Below are 14,847 nucleotides of genomic sequence, written 5' to 3'. Positions count from 1 at the left end.
ACCTCCGGTCCGCCGTCGCCTCCACCAACCCCCGCCTTCTTCAAAAATTTTATTCGCCGAAACCCCTTGCCACCTCGCCGCCTCCGCCCAACAAACAGGCGCGACGACCTCTACCTCTACCTCGCCGCCGCCGTCGTCACCGCCGCCGTATAAGTAGACCCTCGCCTCGTCCTCCTTCCAGACCCTCCACCCTCCGCCTCCGAACACATGGCCCACCCGCGCCTCGTGCTCCCCTCCCCGAAGCCCCTCCTCCCCGCCGCCGCCACCGCCACTCCATCGCGCCGCGCCGTCGCCGTCCGCGCGGCGCTCTCCACCGCTTCGCCGCCCGCCAAGGCGGCGGCGGGAGCGGAGGCGGTGCGGTCGATCCGCGCGCGGCAGATCGTGGACAGCCGCGGGAACCCCACCGTCGAGGTCGACCTCGTCGCCGGGGACGGACGCCTCCACCGCTCCGCGGTGCCCAGCGGGGCGTCCACGGGGATCTACGAGGCGCTCGAGCTCCGCGACGGTGACAAGGCCGTGTACGGCGGGAAGGGCGTGCGCCAAGCCGTGCGCAACATCAACGAGGTTATCGCGCCCAAGCTCGTGGGCGTCGATGTGAGGTGAGCTGGAGATCACTATCTCGGATTGATTGGTGGATCTGTCTGTTTGATCACCAGTGTGACTGCTGCGAAGTGGGTAGTTGGGAAACGTGGTGTGTCATTTGTCTGTGATCCATGGCTGAACTGCCTCAGTTTATGGAGTTTAGTGAGCTGACTAGTTTGACTCCTATCTGACTATGATGCTTTGGATCTTCTAGTGACCATTCATCCTAAAAATTAGAAGTAAAACGTGGCTAAATTGGTCGAAGTGCATATTTATGTCATACTTAGTTTATTCACATATGCTGGGAACTTATTGGCTTTGTTGGTAATGGAGCAAACTTGCGTGTAGTTTGGTTATTATATAGGAGTTAGGTGCTTTTGTACTTGTAATATGCATTCCCGAACAACATTTTTTACAGAAAGCAACAAGGAGAACTGTAATGTCCTAAATAACTTGATGTGAAGGTATGTTTTGTGTGATGTGTAGAAGCTTTTCCAGTATTTGGATTATTAAGGGTTTGCTTACTGTGCAGGGTGTGAAGTTTTCATAACTAACAAAGTACTGTGTAGTAGTAAGTACCCATTTTAGTCCCTTTAGTTTAGTGAACACCGCAGTTGCTTTCTGGTGGCAAAGACAATTGCTGATTATTATTGACCACACTGTTCCTACTAGAAATATATTTTTAAAGCATATGACTGTTACTACTGATCCTCCATGTCCTGTTCGCTAATAGGTTAGCATATTAGTCGTTTGGTGGCCCTTTGCTTAGAATATGAAACTTACTGAAATGTATTAATTTGTATTGTTATAGTTACGGTTATTAAAGATTTGAATGCTTTACCTACAGTTATTCTGGTGCGAAATAGTGAACTGTAAACTGTAGGTGCTGCATGGAACATTTCTCGTGCAAGCTCATAATGGCAAGTCCACAATCGAACAATCCATTATTCAAGCAAACTTCTGTGTGCTTTTCTAGTACAGTTTCTGTTTTGTGTGATTACGTTCTCAACTTCCACAGTAATTCTCCAGCTAATATTTGGAACGGGGCTAGCCAATTCTAGCTTGAGCAGCCACTATGTGTTTGCAGTGGAGGATCTAATATCATGGGGCTTCAGCTAAACCCCCAAGCCTTTTACAATCTGAACAATTAATACTAACTGTTCTTGTTTATTTAATATATAAACTTTAGATGCCACGTATGCACCTTTGGGCAGCTTTGAAACTTGATAATCTTGTGTCAGAACAGTAGAGCACACACAACAGATAAGAGGATAGTATGGTAGGTCCAAAGACGACCTATTTAGAAACTTCTGTGCTTTTTATGCTATGATATGATGCATAGAGCATGATTTCTGGGGTGCCAATTTAATTTCTTTTCTAATAGCTAATTGGATTTAGACTACCAAAGTTACTACATCCAATTGATATGTTGAACTTATGCTACAGTTACAAAAGGCTCTTGGGTATTGAAGACCACCAATTCTGGTGGACTTCATTCCTCATGTTTTTATGATAATTAGCTAAAAGGACATACATTTGATCTTATGTTATACTTATTGAACAGTTTTTTATATGGAAAATCACCATTTATGGCGGACTCCGTTCCTCGGTTTTTATAATAAAAAAATTGCCAATTTTACTGAAGGACAGGGAAGAAAGCAATACAATACACTGCCACCACATCTCATTGCCATCAGAAGAAATGTAAAAAAGAAAAATGCCAACTCATAATATAGTCTTATATTTCCACTGGCATTTTGTATCCATGTTGGAAGGTGCTGCAGCATTATTCATTACCATATCTTCTATGTCATGTCTAATACAAACTGCACCCACTATTTTATCAGGAACCAGAGCGATGTTGATGCAATCATGCTAGACATCGATGGAACTGAGAATAAATCGAAGTTGGGTGCCAATGCTATTCTTGGAGTCTCCTTGAGTGTATGTAGGGCAGGTGCTGGTGCAAAGGGAGTTCCTCTGTATAAACATATTCAGGAGCTAGCGGGAATTAAGGAGCTTGTCATGCCTGTCCCTGCTTTCAATGTAATAAATGGAGGTAGCCATGCTGGCAACAATCTGGCCATGCAGGAATTCATGCTTTTACCTGTTGGAGCAGCTACTTTTGCTGAAGCTCTTCGTATGGGCAGCGAAGGTAATGATGTTTTGGTGTTTTTCTATAAGATGGTACTCCTTCCGTCCCAAAATGTAGGTCCTTTTAGTTTTGCCCTAACTCAAACTTCTAACTTTAACCAAGTTTTATGTTAAATTATGTTAACATCTACACTACCAAATAAATGCACTATGAAGGCATATTTCATGGTAGATTTAATGAAAACTAATTTGTTGTTGTAGATGCTGGTGCTTTTTTCTATAAACTTGGTCAAAGTTAAAGAAATGTGACTTGTAGACAAAAAAAAAACCTACCTACATTTTGGAACAGTGGGAGCAGTCTACTTTAGTAATTTTATGATCTGCTAGCGGACTATTTTGCTCTTTTATTTTTTTTATGAGGATTTTTTGTGCTCTTTTGAAGGGCGGACCTGGTGCAAGCGGTAGAGTCTTACCGCCTGTGACCGGAAGGTCCTGGGTTCGAGTCGTGGTCTCCTCGCATTGCCCAGGCGAGGGTAAGGCTTGCCACTGACACCCTTCCCCAGATCCCGCACAGAGCGGGAGCTCTCTGCACTGGGTATGCCCCTTTTTTTATTTTTTGTGCTCTTTTATTCATGCCATACCTTTTAATTTCCCAGTGTATTTCATGTTTGTTTAAAGTCATATTCATTGTATAAGTAAACAACTATATTAGGAATATTTGTTTCTAATAGCTGGTCACTTCATTTCTATCCTCACTTGGAATATCGTTGTTCTGGTAACAGTTTACCATGTCCTGAAGGGCATCATTAAGTCAAAATATGGTCAAGATGCATGCAATGTTGGAGATGAAGGAGGTTTTGCTCCAAATGTTCAAGACAACAGAGAGGGTCTTGTCTTGCTTATGGATGCCATTGAGAAGGCAGGCTACACTGGAAAGGTGTGACACCATCTAAATAGTTTCATTGGCCACTTATTTGATTGCTCTCTTGTTTTTTTTTTAATGTTAAAAATAAATCTTAATGTAGATCAAAATTGGAATGGATGTCGCGGCATCAGAGTTCCTTACAAAGGATGGGAGCTATGATCTAAACTTTAAGAATCAACCAAATGATGGAGCTCATGTTCTTTCAGCCCAGCGTCTGGGTGATCTGTACAGAGATTTTGTCAAGGATTTCCCTATTGTATCAATTGAGGACCCTTTTGATCAGGATGACTGGAGTTCATGGGCATCATTGCAGTCCTCAGTCGATATCCAAATTGTGGGTGATGATTTACTTGTCACAAACCCAAAACGTATATCAGAGGCTATTGGCAAGAAGGCTTGCAATGCTCTGTTGCTAAAGGTAACCATTTACTCATTTACTATTTTTTCTGGTCATCAATAAATGATGCTAGAACAGGATAATTAGTGCAAACATCATCTTTTGATGACTGGAGGAGTGGAGGGAGTACTATCTTTTGACATTTGCTTCTACTGTGATAACAAAGACATGTATATTTGCACTTTTGTAGTTTTATCATTTTTGTTTAACATAGTCTGGTGTAGGATGTGGTAGCCTTGCTCTGAATTCTGACATTGACATATAGTTGCTCAGTATAATTTCTTTTGATTGAAAATAGCAGCTAGGCTAAAGGGATGTAATGTAAAGCACTATATACCTTTTTTTCTTTTCTTTTAGCTTCCTTCCAGTGCTGAACATCGTGACTTTGCCAAAGAGTATCTAACTTGAGATAACCTTGCACTGTAAAATATATGTCGTCGTTAAAATTGGTGTGCCTTTTCCAGGTCAACCAGATTGGTACTGTCACTGAATCAATTCAAGCTGCTCTCAATTCGAAGGCTGCTGGTTGGGGTGTGATGGTCAGCCACAGAAGTGGTGAAACCGAAGACAACTTCATCGCAGATTTGGCTGTTGGCTTAGCAAGTGGGCAGGTAAAGGACTGCCAGAAACTCTAGCTGAGTAGCTGAGACATTGTATTTCTACCTGTCTTCCTCAGATGATCATGACGGAACTCATTATATGTTTCAGATTAAAACCGGGGCTCCATGCCGCAGCGAGAGGCTGGCCAAATACAATCAGGTAAGAACACCCTCTAGATTTCACCATTTGTGACATTTTTCTCTGTGGACCTTTTATTTGCCTTTGTTCCTTTGCAAATCATCCTGTACAGCTTCTGCGGATTGAAGAGGAGCTTGGCGACGTGCGCTATGCAGGGGAGGCATTCAGGTCTCCATAAGAAATAGACTTCAGAATCTCAGTAAAGCGTAAATTATGTGTACTGCCCAGTAGAAATAAAAGAACTAGATCATGGCCAGTCATTCTTTCATATATATATTAGCATATATCAATAATAAATTTATTTTTTATAGAATACTATAACATATATAAATACTAAATAGATATTACATCAAAATATTTTATGGTGAATTTAATAAAACTAATTTGATGTTAATTTTAATACACTTGCTTAAAGTTTGAAGAATTCATCTTAGAAAAAACTTCGATGACCGACATTTTCCAAGGAAAAGGAAGGGTAGATAATTGGAAAGGTACGCAGCTCCCATGATATATTGTGCTAGTGTGAGCCGTTGACCGGTAACCGTATGTGTTTCTTTGTACCACATGATACCAATCATGCCAGCAACGGCTGGTCACACGCTCCAGGAGTGTGTTTGGTTTTGAAATAGAGATGATTTTTTTTGGATTGGGGTGGTTTGTTATTTGGTTGGAGAGACGAAATCATTTTTCTCACCCTGTTCGCTTGTTGGTTTCAGCTAGGTTTATTCAACCAACTAATAGTGTTTTTCTCTTACAACAAACCAGCACCGGCCAGCCCAGAACCCAAACCAGCGAACACGCCGTTTGTTTAGTTGAGGGGACAAAGAAGAATGGGTTGAAAAACCATTCTGCGTCTGTTAGAAGCTATCTAGGTGAGACCCACATGTCATACTCTTTTTTTCTATGTTCCTTCTTTCATATACCAAAACCGAGCACAGAAAAAACACATTCTTGTTCATCACGTGTCATTCGAGCTCGCTGGAGCCAGGCAAGGCCGCCCTCACCGGTGTCGGGGCCGAGCTCGCTAGGGCCGGGACGTGGCCGAACACCCCGCGAGCGCCCTTAACCCCGCGAAGAATGGAAGGCACAGATATAGAAACTGGATGGTGTCAGGGGAGGGACGAGCACATACCTCACTTTTTTTTTTTTGGACGAATCTTAAGGAATATTTCCTGTTGGGGGCAGTTCGATCACACCTGTTTCCTAACCAAAGACTAGGAGAAACTGGATATGTCCTGCCCCTCAACCAAACACATCCTAATAGGATGGTAATTGATGAATTAAACTATTTATACTACCGACAATACCTCGGGCCTATTTGAGCATAGCAAGTTTGCATAAAAAAAAGCTCGTTTAATGTACCTACGGTAGAGAGCCCTTGGCATCGACCCATGATTCGATTACACATAAAAACAGCTTCCTACCCTCTGTCAGCAAGTGCTTCACTGTGCCAAGTCACGCCTAGCAAATTCATTGAAAATGATCAGGTGAAGTCTGATAGGTTTACACCTAAGAATTTTTTTTTGTCAGGTAAACCACCCAGTGAGACTGAAAAACTCTGAAAATTAGTAACTCCCCAAAGTCTCTCGAGTGACATACACACACGGCTACACGCTACTAGCTAGAGGTCGTCGACCTTCAACAGACCAACATAGGGCGTGTCGACGGAGCCGTGCATGTGCAGCTTGCCGGTCGGCCAGTGACATTTGTCCGGTCTATATGCGGTGCGGTCAATAGTATCAGTACACAGTGTGGTCGGTTGCTGGTTCGTATTGTTACTGGTTCATGAAGAAGTACTGCTAGCCGATTTATATGAGAGAAAAATACTATTTTGGTTAAAAATTTACGATCGTTTACGATAAACCACAGCCAAACAAACAGGCTAGCAGTCAATGAGGTGGTACAGCAACAGCAGGCACTGAGTGCCTGGACCCACAATGAGGTGGTACAGCAACAGCAGGCATTGAGTGCCTGGACCCAGAACAATTGAAGGCTTTGCCGCGCCTGCTCTGCTCCGGATATGTGTATATGTGTGTTGGTCTTGTCAGATCCGCGACACAAAAGTAGATTACTCCGCATTCTAGGTACGGTTGCATTGTTTGGATTTTCCGGTTACAATACAACAACAACAATTCAAGGAGTGGAGACACAACATCGCAACGCCGCCCTACGTACGATGAGAGACTAAGTTGGGCAAAAATGGAAAGCTTGAGAACTAAAATGCACTTGATAGTTCACCGATGAGATCGATCCCAAAGGCAAAAGTTGAGGACTGATGTCCCAGGATGATATAGAGCTCGAAAACAAAGTTTAAGAATTAAAACAACCATTTTAAAAGGGACGAAATCAAGCCTTATGAATAAGTTTTTTTTTTGATAAAAAAGCCTTATGAATAAGTTAAGCATGCCATATCCTTATTTTGGCCATACAGTGGCCCCGTTCGCTTCGCTGAAAAAACAAGTCAAAATACTGTTCCGGCTGATTTATTGTAAGAGAAAAATACTGTTTCGGCTAAAAGCACAAGCTGAAAAGTACGGATTATAAGATAAGAACCGTGAAAAAAGGGCCGTGAAAAAAGAACAGGTTACTCCTACGTATTTGTATGTCAAACTTACAGTATATTTGAACCATTCTCATATGACAAGTCTGAAAAACAGTGTCATGTTAACGCAGCCAAGATTCCTCAGCTTTAACGCAGTACAGTGCATACTGCAAATGTACTCCATTTGTTTCGAAATAACTGTACATCTTTTTTTTTTGAGAAGCCAAGTTTTTTTAGATTTAATCAAATATATACAAAATATGTTGTTTTGCACAGATTGATTGATTTGCATCTGATATGTTGCCTGATTGATAATTTCTAAGTTTGCATAGGTTGATTAATTTGCACCTGATATGTTGCCTTTTTGCATACTCCTATAGTAAATAAAAGGGAGTTAAAAGACACGGCGCATACACAACATACTACTCGCAGTAATAATAAATTAAGGGCTTGGTCAGCTGGCCAGGTTTAAGTTAATTTTGGATAATTTAATAATATTCTGTGAGAAAGAATAAGCTAGATCAAACGGAACTGACCAGCCGAACGGGCTGTAAGAAGCTAGCTGGGGCGCAGGATCGGGCGTACATACCTCCGCTGGTACGTGGCGCTGCTGTCCGTGAAGTAGACGTGCCGGGTCTCCTGGTCCACGTCCACGCCGTTGACGAAGTTGAGTGGCGCGCCACCGGTCTCTGGCTTCATTCGCGTGCTCTTAAATTTAACTTGATCTATTTTTTTATTATTCGAAACAGTATTTTTTTTTCCACAAATTTCTTTAGATTCATCTAAATTTTTTCATATTCTTTTAAAATTCCTCCAAACGAACGGGGCCAGTAGAGGTCCCGGACGCGCGGTGGAACTGCAGACCCAGCGGCCGCCCGCACGCGCTCTCCGGCAACACCAGCCTCTTCTTGGCCGCGCACATCGCCACCGTCCTGCAGCTTGCTTGTTACTATCATTAGTAGCAGAGACAGACCAATATATATGCAATGGCGCGTCACGCGTGTACATGTGCCGCGCGCCGGCCGTGCACGACGCCGGCGTGACATTCTTGTGCAGCTGCTGCTGCTGCAGCTAAGAGCATGCAATGCAAGGCGTACGTACTCGTGCTTGTAGTTGTGGGCGAACTCGGTCCACCCGCGCCGGGCGGCGCCGCGCCAGCGGAGGACGCGGCCGTTGGACGGCAACTGCAGAGCCAGCAGAGAGGAGGAGAGGGAGGAGAGCAGCAGGGAGGTGGAGGAGGGACAACACTTGGCGTTGGCGACCGGCTCCATGTTCTCCGGAGAAGAAGAGGCTACTAGCTTGCCTTTGGGTATTACTCGTCGTCTTTTCTCTGTGTGGCCGGCCGGACAGTGTAAGGGCGGGCATGCATGTGGGTGGCTCTTATAGAAGCTGTCAGGCGGCTCATGACTCGGGCGTCAGAAGAGCTCGGAAGTGCACGAAGGAACGACAAGTGTGCCCATGACACAGCAAGACACTGGATTATCCTAGCTATTGGGCATGTAAAAGTCGGCCTGCGAGGCGTGTGGTCGGGCCAGAGCCTATTTTCGGCCAGCGCACCACCACCAACACTCATGACAAGGATGGCCGTTGCTAAAAAAAAGGACTTGGCCACGACGAAGGAGAAAATCCATGGTCTAAAGGCACATATGACCTTCATGCTGAAGATGCATGATGGAGGCTTTCAACTGTTGGCGAACGAAAGCGGGCAAGTTCTCCACCGAACTGCATCAAGCTATCAACACTTTTACATAGCACACCGAGGCATTCGAAGCATGCACCTCGTATGCTCTGCCATCCTGCCACATGCCCCATTTTGCTAGGAGGAGGGACGAGCAGGCCCATGGCCACCGCGTTGATCTTCTTGCCTACGGGTCAGATGCTCGAGCTTTGCTCCTGCATCAGCCCCTAGTCAAGGGTTAGTCTCACAATGCATGGCTACTCTGTACATACCATCAGTTTGGGTGAATCTACTCGTAGGACTATAGCCTTTTTGCTACACAACCTCATCATAAGGAGTTGAGGTTACCCAAGGTTGATTTCCGAGGGTGACCATCCAAACGTTCGGAAGAGAGAATGTGCAAAAAAAAAAAAAAAAAAAATTTTTTTTGCCGGAGTTACTATACCTGTGTTAACATGTAGGCTCAATTTATGTCGTGCATTTTTCATGGAAATGTTGCACCACGACTTCAAAACTAAGAAGCTCAGCACGGCGTGGATAGCTAGGTCGAGCTCTGTGTTGATTAGACACCAAGTCAGGTAAGCAGACCCACAGGATCTAGGGTGTGTATCCTCGACGAGTAAAAAAGAAAGTTTTTATAGCCTCCAAGGTAGAATTTGGTAGATATGTGTCAAATATTGATTCAATTAGGATTTGAATTGTATTATCAGTTATGGTAGAGTTTGGGTCCCACTCTATAACCTAAGAGGCTATAAATATGCATCCGACTCTTCTTATACCATAAGACAACTTGCTGGCTGGTTTGGATGGAAGCGTGGCCACGGTAACACCGTCATGCTAGTGTAGCTATTGCTTAAGGGAGAGGAGCGTCCATAGTCATTGCCATGTTTGCTTGACTGATAAGCCATGACTGAAAGTACTGTTGCCTGATTTGTTGTGAGAGAAAAATATTATTCGTTGGCTGAAAAAGTACGACTTATAAGCCAAGCGAACAGGAAGCATGTTTTAAAATGTAGACAAGTAGCCAAACCAGGTTAAAAAAGACATCTTATCATGCCTTGACGTCATTCTCATGTGTGATTTCTTGGCGTGTCGTTCTCGTTAAAAAAAACATTGATCGGAGACCATCAGGATGTGGGTACTATTGATGATTTTCATAACACAATGCATGGACCATGGACCATGGACCACGGACCAGAGACCAGAGACCGACAATGTGCAGGTGACATAGGAGTACCACTAATGTCCTGACGATGGATGTGTCATTAGAGCACGCTCAACGCACCAGCGTGGCGTGCAGCCCTGCAGGGCCATGTAGGCTCGGATGCCTACTTGGAGGAGAGAGGAGGTGAGATGGTGGCCCTGCAGAGAGTCAATGATGCTTGCAGAGGTGCCCATGGCCTGGTCAGAAAAAAGGTGTGGCTCTAGCAAAATGTAGAGAGAGAAGATCATCATTTCTTTAGATCAAAATCTGAGCAGTAAAAAAATAGTGTACCATGTTGTTTTTGTCTTGATCTACGTGTATTGTGCTTTTTGTGTGAGACCACCGGAGCTGTGTAGCCCCGTTGCTGTTGCCCTCCAATCGCCTTAATTAAAGAGAAAAAATCCACACCAGCGTTACGATAACCACCTGACACTACTTTTTAAAAAGAGTGACAAGAGTTTGCCGTCATTCTTATTTGGCGAGAGAATAACAAGCATATTTAGCCAGGAACCAATCACTAAGAAAAAAAACCCTTAAAGCCAACTTAAACAAATAAACCCCATAACTACTGAAAAACTCCACTAGACCCAGCTGAACCGTCACAACCCAACTTAAGAACACAAGAACCCCAATAAAATGACTTGTCTCAGTTGCAACTTCTTTTGTTGAAAGGTTCTTTCATTGTATTCTTTCGGGATGCGGCACCAAAAATAGATCATAACATCCTCAAAGTATCTCTGTTGGGATTTGTCAAAAGTAGAGTGACACCTGCGCCAATACTTGTAAATAGTCCCATTTTGGCTTATGGTTTGTATGTTGGATATTCCACACCAATTCTGAATTATTGTCCAAAATTCTTGGTGTAGGGGCAGTCTTTATAGATGTTGCAGTATTTTAGGTTCAACATTGCACAACCTACGTATTAGATAATTGGACCATCCACGCTTATTAATCGGATTGTTGGCGTGCACAGCTAGGTCAAGCTCTGTGTGGATGTAGACACCAAATCAGTTAAGCGGAGCCACAGAAACTAGAGTGTGTATTCAAAATTTCGACGAGTAAAAAAGAAAGTTTTTATAGCCTCCAAGGTAGAATTTGTTAGATATGTGTCGGTGCAGAAAGTGACCAACACGTAAATATTTGTAGTTTTGCCACACGTTGTGATCGGAGGTGGCCTAGCACTCAATGACACAGGGTTTATACTGGTTCAAGCAACGTGCCCTACGTCCAGTTTGAGTCGGTCGGTGACTTTATTCCTGAGCCCAGGTGCTCGAAGTTTGCAGTGGGGTTATAAACGGGAAGGAGAAAGATGGGGTGTGCGAGTGGTCCGGTCGGCTCCGGTCGGAAGGGCCGAGAGCGATAGGAGCTCCCCTATGAGCTAAGTGTTCAAGCGTGTGCTTGAGGTCCGAACCTGGCGGTTCTGTGGTTGTGAGCTAGTGAACTTGATCGATCTAGATTAACTTGTATGAACTTGAATCAACTGAGTCTCTTGGGAGAGAGCGCATCCTCTTTTATAGATGAAGGGGATGGCCTTACAAGTGAGAGGGAGAGAGTTCGTATGCTTCTAAGTCTTGTTGCCCACGCCGACGGGTACAGGAGGATGGTAGGTGCCCACAACACTGTTGGATGTCGGTTGTATGTGGGAGGTTACGTCGTCTTGTTTTGGGTATGGCAGATGTCGGCACCTGCATATACTATTGATGCCTAGAGGCATGTGAGGAGTTTCACCATTTTCACTCGGTACGGTAAATCCCGGCGCCCACAACACTGTCGATGCCCAGAGGCATGTGGGGGGCCTTACCGTATGGGAGTTAACGGCACCCATAATACCATAGAGGAAAATGTCGGCGCCCACAATGCTGTTTGTGTCAGGGTGGTTGTAGAGTACTGTTCCTGCAGGTCAGAGAGGTGGGCTGGAGTCGACAAGCGGGCGTTGTTCCTCCTCGGTTAGACCTTCTGGTCGGTGACTGGACCGCCCTTCTGGCCTGTTGTTTAGACTCTTGGGCCGGCCCATGAGTTGCGCACTGTCTGCTTGGGCTGAGCCATTGCGGGGAAGCCGGTCCGCGAGGAATCCTGGGTTTATGAACCCAACAGGAGCCCCTGAGCCCCTAGGCGATTCAGGTAGAATCGTCTGGGGATTTTTGCCTCGACGACGGGTGCGCACCCGCGGGTGTAGCCCCTGAGCCCCCGGGCGGTTCGGGCAGAACCGTCCGGGGGGTTTTCCGTGTTGCCAATGGGGGAGGTTTTCGTTTCGTCGGCGGGTGCGCGCGAGCGCACCCGTGGGTGTAGCCCCCAGGCGGTTCGGGCAGAATCATTCGGGGGTGTTTGTCAGCGGACGTGTGTGCGTGTTTTTTAGTCGAAAAATGGAGCCATCAACTAAGGCGTCGTTGCACAGCCGTGGTGTTTAGTTGCTTTAGAGATTGGGTGAGACAGAGCTTGCGGATCCTGGCGTCGATGCACGCCGTGGGATCGGGCGAGGCATTTAGTCAAGGGTTTGGACGAAACGGAGCTTACTGATCTTGGCGTCGGTGCGCGTCATGGGATCGGGTGAGGCGGCGTCGTGGATCCTGGCCTCGGTGTAGCCCGCACAACTAAGGTAGTTAGTTTAGGTAGTTTGGGATTGGGCCAGCCGGAGCTCGTAGATCCTGATGGGGCGAGATCGGGGTCATAGACCCAGGTTGTTTTTGGAGCATGGTCGGAGCGTAGCCGGATGGGGCGAGATCAGGGTCATAGACCCAGGTGTTTGGAGCGCAGTCAGAGCGTAGCTGAATGGGGCGAGATCAGGGTCGCAGACCCAGGTAGTTTTTGGAGCACAGTCAGAGCGTAGCCGGATGGGGCAAGTTCGGGGTCGTAGACCCAGGCGTTTTTGTGTCTTGAGCCCCCGAGCCCTGTTGGGCCTTAGTAGGGGTCGGTGTGAGTTTGTGTGCGTTACCCCATCCTCGGTTCATCACAACCAGAGGGGCTGAGTTTTGTCGCTTGCCTCGATCGCTCGGGTTCGAGTGACGCGCTCGGTGAGTTCGCTAACGGGTATGATCGAGTGGAATTTGGGTCCGTCGTTCGTGACTAGGTCGGCATAGCCCTCTTGTGACATTCCACTGCTCCTTTACCTACAACCCGGTAGATGCCTAGGTCGTTCCAAAGACCAACCTGGGTGGCCTAATGGCCTCCCCTCGATGGAGATTCTGTGGGCTTGGCAAGAGGTTCATGATCGAACAAGAAGGTTGAGATGACCCTGTCTGCCAGACTAGGCGAGGGCCGTATGGGTCTCATCTGCGTTTTTCTCCCCTGGATCTATTGTTGCTCATGTCGAATGAGACAACTGCCGCTTCATGACGCAACACGGAGTGTTGTGATGCATTTCGCTGCACGTGCGATGCTTAGTTCTTGAGCCCCCAGGCGATTCAGGGCCCGAATCATCCGGGAGGCATGGGCGTATGGATGTATGAAATAATTATAAAGAAATAGAGGGGTTAGTAGTGTTTACCTTGATGACTTGAGTGACGGGGTTTGGAGAGCTTCAGTCGGAAACGTCCGGCCAGGACCCGTGCTCGTCGTTCGTGATGGAGTCGGCATGGCCTACATGGGGCGTCCCTTTGCTACTTACCTATCCCTTGGTATTTTTTCCTAAGCCGTTTGATTGACTTAAGAAGCCCGACGATCTCTCTGGGCGGAGATCTCATTTTTGGGTTTTTTTCTGAGTCCCGCCTAGGGATGCGGAGAGCCGCCTGTGTGCGGTGGCGCTTTGGTTCTTATGCCCGGCGTGCGGTAGTGGTGGGCCATACCCAGGCCACGTCCCATCTGATCAGGAGCTATTCCATCGAGCAGGGCATGTCTCACCGGTCAGGGCATGTCTCATCTGCGTTAAATGGGAAAGAGAGAGGGTTTTTCGCTCCGCCGTTTCGTCTTTCCCGATCGGCACGCCATCCCCTAACTGCTGTACCCTTTTCCTTAAGTTGGAGAAGGGAGAAGGTTTTCACCTTGTTCTTTTGCCTTTTCCTCATCTGTCGCCTCCTTTCCTTTTTCCTTCTTGTCACGAGCGTTCTTGAGAGCCGCGGTGGTTTCTAGGAAAGAAAAGGGAGAGAGTGAAGGGGAAGAGAAAAACTCACCAATCCTTTTGTGATCCCGGAGCGAAATGTCGGACTGGAGGTCGTCCATTGTGAGGGAGTTGGTGTTGAACGCCTTCGTCGTGGAGAGGTTCCTGTCGCCGAAGGAGGTGGCACACTGGAGGGCTCCTAGGAGGGAGGAGTTCCCGCAACCTAGGCCTGACGAGGTGGTGTCCTTTCTCACCTTCCATGAGCGTGGGTTAGGGTACCACATGCACTGGTTCCTGCGTGGGCTCCTCAATGAGTGGGGTCTGGAGCTGCAACACCTTAATCCGACGGGGGTGCTGCACATTGCTGGCTTCATCACCGTTTGCGAGGCTTTCCTCGGGATGGAGCCACACGCAGATTTCTTCCGGCGGCTGTTCTCTGGGAGAGCCTTGATGACGGGGAATCCGGCCGAGATCGCGCTGGTGGGGGGTTTTGCCCTGTAGAGGAAACCGAGCATGGGAGGCTTGTATCCCGCGTACACTCCCTGCGACTCCAACCAGGGGTGGCATGGGGAGTGGTTTTACATTAGGAATCCGACAGAAGCACCGTTCCCGGTGTTCACCGGCAGGAGGCCGAAGAAGCAGGACAGTTGGTCG

General features: G+C 46.6%; 1 protein-coding gene across 1 annotated transcript; it reads left to right on the top strand.

The window, feature by feature from the left end:
* On the top strand, positions 1–5,124 carry LOC136546125 (enolase 1, chloroplastic-like). Its single transcript, XM_066538102.1, has 7 exons — positions 1–599; positions 2,430–2,737; positions 3,459–3,613; positions 3,702–4,019; positions 4,463–4,609; positions 4,707–4,757; positions 4,849–5,124. The coding sequence occupies exons 1-7, from the start codon at positions 208–210 to the stop codon at positions 4,912–4,914; spliced, it is 1,437 nt and encodes a 478-aa protein (XP_066394199.1). The 5' UTR covers positions 1–207; the 3' UTR covers positions 4,915–5,124.
* The last annotated feature ends 9,723 nt before the right edge of the window (positions 5,125–14,847 follow it).

Source organism: Miscanthus floridulus, chromosome 3, assembly GCF_019320115.1.
Source record: "Miscanthus floridulus cultivar M001 chromosome 3, ASM1932011v1, whole genome shotgun sequence".
Classification (NCBI taxonomy): domain Eukaryota; kingdom Viridiplantae; phylum Streptophyta; class Magnoliopsida; order Poales; family Poaceae; genus Miscanthus; species Miscanthus floridulus.
This window is presented reverse-complemented; position numbering and strand designations above follow the sequence as displayed.